We start from the raw sequence: 7954 nt of genomic DNA on the forward strand, positions 1-7954 counted from the left end.
AAAAAAAAGATGCTTAGTTTTCAGTATTTAAAAAGTTTAGGATCAGGATTAGCTACACTAATATGATACTAATTTGAATAATTTATATTTCATAACCCCAGTGAGATGTCTCCACAGAGATATCCTTCTACCTGAGGGATATCAGTATTCTAAAGAATTTCGTATATATGTATATATGAGTTTGTATATCAATTTATTAATACAATTATTAATGCATACAGAGTGTACATATGTTTATGTTAAAACATATGTTTGTAGTTTATATGTAGGATACATGTATATATGATCTATATGTGTCTATTCTGTGTTCCTTTCAGAAGCTGTGCTCTGTCTTAAAGGGAGCCATTTCAAAGTGACTGGGCTTTCTTATTCCATTTTATACTCACAAAGAATATAAAGCTCAAAAGTTATTTTAAGGGGGCTGTAGAGAAAAGTTAAAAGCACTTGATGCTTTTGTAGTGGACCCAAGTTTGGTTCCTAGGCCATGCATAAGGCAGTTCATCACCACTTGTAAATCTAGGGGATTTGAAAATGCTATTTTGAAACATAAGACTTAAAACAACAACAACAACAACAACAACAACAACAGAATTTTGCCCATAGGATAAAAGTATCCAAAATAAGAAGCAAGTTCTAGAATGACTGTCTTGTCAAATTGTCTTCTTCTCCTTACCTGAACTCTGGCTTCACTCACACCTATCCATCTTGCCAGATGTTTTCTGAGGGCAAAAATAGCAGATATTCAGTACTAAGCATTTTTGGAAGAAATAAAATGTTTTATTTATACTTGTTTTAAATGTTTATTCCACCCTTCACTTTCTGTGGCATTCACCTTGAAGATTTTTGAGGCTTAATTAAATTCCAGTGGGCTTTTAATCCCATCAGTCAGGAAGCAGAGGCAGGTGGATCTCTGTGAGTTCAAGCTCAGCCTGGTCTACAGCGTGAGTTCCAGTATAGTCAGGACTATGTAGCATGCTTTTTAAAAATAATGTTTTGAGATCATGTTTCACTTTGCAGCTGTGAGAATGTCACTCTCCCACAGGCTCACATGTTTGAATGCTTTTTGTATTGAAGAAAATCCTCAGTTGGTAGAACTGTTTAGAGAGAATTAGGGGTTGTGATCTTGTTGGAGGAGAGGGTAGGCTTTGTACTTTCAAAACTCATGAGTATCTTTACATTGTGGTTGTATCTCAAGATATTAGCAACTGCCCCGTACCTGCCTGCCTGCTGCCATGCTCCCCACCGTGATGGTCAGGAACTCTATTCCTCTGAGACTGTAAGCCTCCTAAAACTCTTTTTTTTTTTTTTTTTAAACAAGGTGCCCTGGTCATGGTGTCTTGTCACAGCAAGAGAGAAGTAACTAAGACCCAAGCTTACAAGGGAAGTCACCCCTGCCCAGGCTTGGCTTTCCTAGCACCAAGATTACTGGAAGATGCCATCATGCCCAGTATTGAATTTTGTTTTACAGACCATTTTTTTAATGAAAAGGGAAACAAAATAGAGGCTAAAAAACAAAGGCTGGTGGAGTTCTATTAGTTCCATGCCATCCAGGGATATATAGGGAGACTCTGAAGAGACAATGCACTCATAAGTAAAAACAAAAAACAAAACCCCTTAAAGTCAAACACACGACATACAGATTTATGAAGTTTCTGTTATTCCAGTCACTGGACCTTTCACACTTTTAGTAGGGCCTTGAAGATATTGCCTCAAGTTTTCCACTGATTCATTTAAATACTGTCTGAAGATGCCATCATCCCCATTGTAAGCCAGAATTACCATTGCTGGGATGAAACACCGTGACCAAAAACAATTTGGAGAGGAAAGTGTTTACTCACAGTTCCATATTTTGTTTACACTAAAAAACAGGAACAGAAGCAGGACAGGAATCTGGAGGCAGGAGCTGATGCAGGAGGGGTCATGGAGGGATGCTGTTTGCTCCCCATGGCTTTCTTATAGAATCCAGGACCACCTTGCTTCAACCAGTAATTATGAAAATACCCTAAAGGCTTGCCTACAGCCCGATCTTTAAATATATATATATATAATATATATATATATATTTAAATTTTATTTGCATTGATGTTTTGCCTGTATGTATGTCTTTGTGAGGGTGCCAGATCCTCTGGAACTGGAGTTACAGACCATTGTGAGCTGCCACCTGGGTGCTGGGATTTAAATCTGGCTCCTCTGGAAGAGCAGCTTATTAATTGTTGAGCCATCACTTCCAGCCCCCTACAGCCTGCTCTTATGGAAACTTTTTCTCAATTGAGGATCCCTCCTCTCTGATGACTCTAGCTTGTGTTAAACTGATATAAAACTATCCAAAAGAAACATTTGCACGAGTCTCCCACCTACCCCAGCACACCACCCCACCACACTACAGCAGGATGCAGGATTCTGGAAACCTTGATTTTGGAAGTGGCTTTTATTTAGGGTAAGAGGCCAGCTGAGGAAATAGCCTAGAAGATAGGAAAAGATAAAGATAAGGGTAAAACTAAAGGTGAAGGTAAAGTAAAGGAAGCAAGCCTGACAGCCTACATTTGATCCCGAGACTCACACAGTGGTAGGAGAGAACAGGCTAACCCGAGCTGTATTCTATACCCACAGTAACACATTCCACTCTTACAAACAAATCAAACAAATACACATATAATGTGCAATTTTAAAGGGGTAGCAGGAGGAGGGCCCGGCAGCCACTGTGGACTGCCATGTGCCCCCAGGGAACAAGGATCTGCTTACCTTTCTTTTGCACTGATGAAGTGATTTTGCTGGAAAATTCGCTCCAGCTCCTGAAGCTGCCACCGGTTGAACTTGTAGTGGAAGCTACGCTGGCGTACCAGCACTGACACAGGCTGCACTCCAGATATCAGCACTGGAATAGGTGACACACCAGATATCAGCACTGGAATAGGCTGTACATTCTCTATGACCTCCTTGTCCTTGGAAACTGGCTCCTCTGGCTGCTTCTCATTCTTCTGGGCACTGCCACTGGTGCCACGGTCCTCTTGGTTCCTGTTATCCATGAGGCCTGCAGCGCCAGCAGCAGGCCCACCTTCTCCACTTAATTCTCCTGCTCCATCCCCTTCTGCTGCTGCGACTCCCAACCTAGGCTGGTCCTGTCCACTCTCTCCCTCACTTCTCTCCTCTCCATCCAGTGGCAAGACTGTCTGTGTCTTCGCACCTGGAAGTGGGGAAATAAAAGTAAATAAATAAATAAATAAATAAAATAAAATCAGGCGTCAGGGCCTAGGCTGGTGCAGAGGTACTGTGAAGTCTCAGCAAAGGCTGCAGCACACAGCAACTGTCCAGTCACCTCTGCGGGACACATTCCTCCCCCCCTCCCCCTCCCCCTCCCCTGTGGACACAGACAACCCACCATTCCCAGAACGCACTCACCATTCAACTTTTCCGTGTCCTTGTCAAGTCGCTCATGAAGTAGGTAGTTGGTGTTTTGATGTTCCATGTCCTGAATGTTCCCCTGCAGCTTGCACCAGCAGATTCTGAGTCGGAACTCCTGAGGTTATAAAAGACGAAAGCCCAAAAGCCGAAAGCGGAGCTTCTCAACCAGGAAGAGATTCTCTTGTAGCCCTTGGGGGCGGTAGTGCAGGTTACCAAGTATCCAATCATGGGTGTGCTATCCTGACTTTCATTTGATCTCCTGCAGCTATGGGTTGAGCCTGAGGTGCAAAACAGAGCAGGTTGGTACTTCAAGGAACAGGATATATTTGCAGGGACCGTGTGGTACTCAGGCCTGTACTGATGCACATGTGGCTATCCAAGTTGCAGTTGGATAAATTATCTTCTAGGGTCAACTGTGCCAAACGACTTGTATTGAAGAAAAAAAGCTCTAGAGACTTTAGAGAAGCGTTTTTAGAATACCTCTTGTTGAGTTGGGGGTGCCTTTTTATGACTTTAATCCCAGTATTCAGGGGAAAGAAGGAAGTGGATTTTTGAGTTCCAGGCCAGTCTTGTTTACATAGTGATTTCCAGGACAGCCAGAACCACAGTGAGACCATCTCCTCTCAAAACAAAGGGTGTCTTTGGTTTAGGCCTAGTAGTTTATACTAGGCGCCTGTTACTTGACAGACAGCAGAAATCAAACTGATAAGATTATTCACGAGGTCTCTTCCTTTGAGTGTTCACAGAAAGTGCAGTTAGAGTCTGTCATGTGTCCACGCTGTGCCTTTACAGGAGCTTAGGTTCGGAGTGGGGTTTATTAGTACTGGACAGACTTGTTAAAACCGTGAAGTACTGTGAAGATTGCCATACCTTGCAGAGGTTCTCTGCATTTCTCTTGAATGAGCCCTACTAATGTTTTCTCGACCGATCGAAGGGTCAAGAGCAGGCACCAATCTCCATCCAGAGACTATCAGTTAAGCAGCCCCTCTGCTGGCATGTGGTCAGACTGGTCTTTAGGCAGCAAACCCTTCCAACACGTTCTGGCCACTCTGAGACTAGAAATAGCCCCTAGGATCTAGGCTATCTCCAGACGATTCCTTTTCTAGGGTAGGAATATTCTGGGGTCCTGGTGACAGAGAAGGGGTTCTTCTCCCACCAAGAAACTAAACTCAGAATTCTGGACCTTTTAAAAAAACCAAATCTACACATATATGTTTTTGGCCCTTGTTTGTTCTTTGTTGTGTAGCCCGAAACTGCTGTTGTCAAGGTGCACAGAACTTGAGGATTTTTTTCTCTATAGCTCTGGTCAAGATTATAAAGATACCAATTTTTGTGTTGGGGCATACAGCTTATTGCATAGAGTCCTTGCTTAGCATAGGTAATGCTATCTATCCATGGCTAATCCTTAACACCGTCTTTTCTTCCTTCCTTCCTTCCTTCCTTTTTTTAAATTATTTTTGAGACAGGGTTTCTCTGTATATCCCTGGCTGTCCTGGAACCCACTCTGTAGATCAGGCTGGCCTCAAACTCAGAGATTCACCTGTTTCTGCCTCCCAAATGTTGGTATTAAATGCATGCGCTATCACTGCCTGGCAGAGTCTCAGTCTTCTAATGTGTATAATCTTAGAACTGAGGAGGTAGGGGCAGAAAGATCAGAATTTCATCTTCAGCTACAATCTAGCTTGAGGCACATACCACACTGAAAAAAGTCCATCTCCTTTCACAATTTTAAATATCTCCATCTTCAAATAAAGTAGTGGGCAGTGGTCCTTATTAATTTTTAAACTCATGGAGATACACTTTTTGTCTTAACATGTGATTTATCCTTGAAAATGTTCCCAGTTTATTTGAAAAAAAAAAGTATTTTCTTGCTTGTGATTAAAGTGTTCATAGGAGTCACAACTGGCTAGGACTCGTGTTTGCTTTCCTCCCTTGGCAGCTGGCTAGGCACCTTCTGGTACTATGAAAGCCAGTCTTCAGGGACAAGGCTTCCAGGTCAGATCCAGTTATATTCCTCCAAGTTCTGTGTGTGAAGTGTGTCATGTCTCCAGCAATACAGACTAACCTTCAGTTCTGGGAGGCCATTCAAGGCAATAGCAGTAGGCAGACCATTTTCAGATTTTTCAGAATCTCTCTGACTGCTCTGGCCAACAACTTGAAGTGGGGATTCTCATGCCTGGAATTGGAGATTTTGTTATATAGTCTATGCCTCTTGTGGGGAGCATTGTTACCTCAAGTGGGATAATATAACTTAGAAAAAAATTGTATATGTATATATATTAAGTTATTCTAAGCATGTATATGTACATGCATGTGTTTATACACATAGACTTATATGTATTACATGTAATTTAGATTAAATTATTACTTATATTTTTTTTCAGACATCCTTACTGTTGTTTAATGCTCTCTCTCTATTTTGATTTCCTTCCCAACTTCCCCATTAAAGTCCCCATTATTTGCACTTCCCTCTTCAAACTATTTATGTACTGCTGTTTGCTTCTGCAGGGCTATGTACCTCCCCATGGTTGGTCCTGTCTTACTTTCTTGGTTTCTGCAGTTACTCCATGATATGTACTAACAGCTGAAGATTTGGAGCTAGGATCCTTACACGAGAGAGAACACATTATGTTTGTCTTTCTGGGTCTGGGTTATCACACTCAATATAATATTTTCTAGTTCCCACTTACCTGAAGATTTCATTTTTCTTTACAGCTGAGTAGTATTGTATAGTGCACATGTACCACGTTTTCATCACCCATTTGTTGTTGGAAATTGAGGTTGCTTCCATTTCCCAGCCATGAACATAGCTGAGCAAGTATCTGTGGAGTAGGATGCTGAGTCCTTTGAACACAGGCCAAGGAGTGGTATAGCTAGATCATCTGGTAAATTTAATTTCAGTATCTTAAAGATTCTCCACACTGATTTTCACAGTGATGACATCAGCTTACAGCCACACCTACATTGAACAAGGGTTCTCTTTTCCCACATCATTTGTGGTCAACAGGTTTCTTGAGTTTAGCCATTCTGACTCGGGGACTATGAATTTTAAAGTAGTTTTCATTCGGGCGGTGGTGGTGCACGCCTTTAATCCCAGCACTTGGGAGGCAGAGGCAGGCGGATTTCTGAGTTCGAGGCCAGCCTGGTCTACAGAGTGAGTTTCGGGACAGCCAAGGGTACACAGAGAAACCCTGTCTTGAAAAACCAAAAACCAAACCAAACCAAACCAAACCAAAAAAGTAGTTTTCATTCGAACTTTTCTAATTGCTAAGGGTATTGAACACTTTAGAGTTTTTTGTTTGTTGTTTGTTTTTAAAGATTTATTTATTTATTTTATCTGTATGAGTACACTGTAGCTGTACAGATGGCCATGAGCCATTGTGTGGCTGCTGGGAATTGAACTCAGGATGCCCCGCTCTTTCTGGCCCCACTTGCTCCAGAGTAATACACTGTAGCTGTCTTCAGACACCAGAAGAGGGCGTCCGATCTCATCACGGGTGGTTGTGAGCCACCATGTGGTTGTTGGGATCTGAACTCAGGACCTTCGGAAGAGCAGTTAGTGCTCTTACCTGCTGAGTCATCTCGCCAGCCCTTGTTTTTTGTTTTAATTGGGTCCTTCGCTTTCTGGATTTAATGGTCTGAGAGATTTTAGTTTGTTTGAGTACTTGCATATTATGGATATTAATTATTTATCAGATGTACTGCTGGCAAAGATTCTCCTCTACTTTAAGGGTTTCCAAACTAAATCAAAACACCCACATTCCTTACAGAATTAAAACAAAAACATTTCTTTTGCTGTAAGAAGCTTTTTAGTTTTATGAGCTTCTGCTTGTCAATTGTTGGTCTTATTTCCTGAGCAAATGGAGTCCTATTCAGAAAGTCCTTGCCTACATATCTTATCTTGTAATGCACTGCCTATGAGTTCTTCTGGTAGTTTCAGCATTTTGGATTTCACACTGAGGCCTTTAGTCCTTTTGTCCACTTGGCATTAATTTTGTTCCAATGAAGAAATCATCCTTGGTTAGGTTTGTTCCTAGACATTTTATTTTCTTTGAGACCAGTGCACATGGGAGTAAATCCATGATCTCTCTTCTCACCATGTTTTATTGTTAGTGAATAGAAGGGCAACTAGATTTTGTAATTTCATTTTGTATTATGCCACTTTTTTTGATCATTTTAATATATGCCTGTATTTGGCTTGCAAGCATTTTTTCCCTTTAATTCTCATCACCCTGTAAAAAGTTCAGGCAATGCAGTTGCAGTGAACATCTCCAAACCCAAGGCTGGTAGAGCAGGGTGTCAGTTAGAGATAAAAAGATCCCGGGGCTCACAGGATGTACCTTGAAGTTCAGCGAGAGAGTTTGTTTCAAAAAATAAGGTAGGGAGCTGAATGTGTTGGTACATGCCTTAAATCCCAGCATGTGCACAGCAGAAGCAGTCAGATCTCTGTGAGCCTGAAGCCAGCCTGGTCGACAAATTAAGTTCCAGGATAGCCAGAGCTGTTACACAGAGAAACTCTGAATTAAAAAACAAAACAAACAAGCAAAAAAAA

At 41.6% G+C, this 7954-nt stretch overlaps 1 protein-coding gene across 1 annotated transcript in view; it reads right to left on the reverse strand.

Moving 5' to 3' along the window:
- Positions 1-3531, reverse strand: part of LOC116077940 (rhox homeobox family member 2-like) — a 4236-nt gene extending 705 nt beyond the window's left edge. The window contains exons 1-3 of the mRNA XM_031352861.1: positions 3400-3531; positions 2743-3184; positions 674-719 (exon numbers count right to left, since the gene is read on the reverse strand). Of these exons, the coding sequence (XP_031208721.1) occupies positions 674-719; positions 2743-3184; positions 3400-3466 (555 nt within the window). The 5' untranslated portion in view covers positions 3467-3531. The remainder of the gene's footprint in view (positions 1-673; positions 720-2742; positions 3185-3399) is intronic.
- Between the last annotated feature and the right edge of the window lie 4423 nt (positions 3532-7954).

The sequence above is a fragment of the Mastomys coucha genome, chromosome X (genome assembly GCF_008632895.1).
Source record: "Mastomys coucha isolate ucsf_1 chromosome X, UCSF_Mcou_1, whole genome shotgun sequence".
Classification (NCBI taxonomy): Eukaryota; Metazoa; Chordata; class Mammalia; order Rodentia; family Muridae; genus Mastomys; species Mastomys coucha.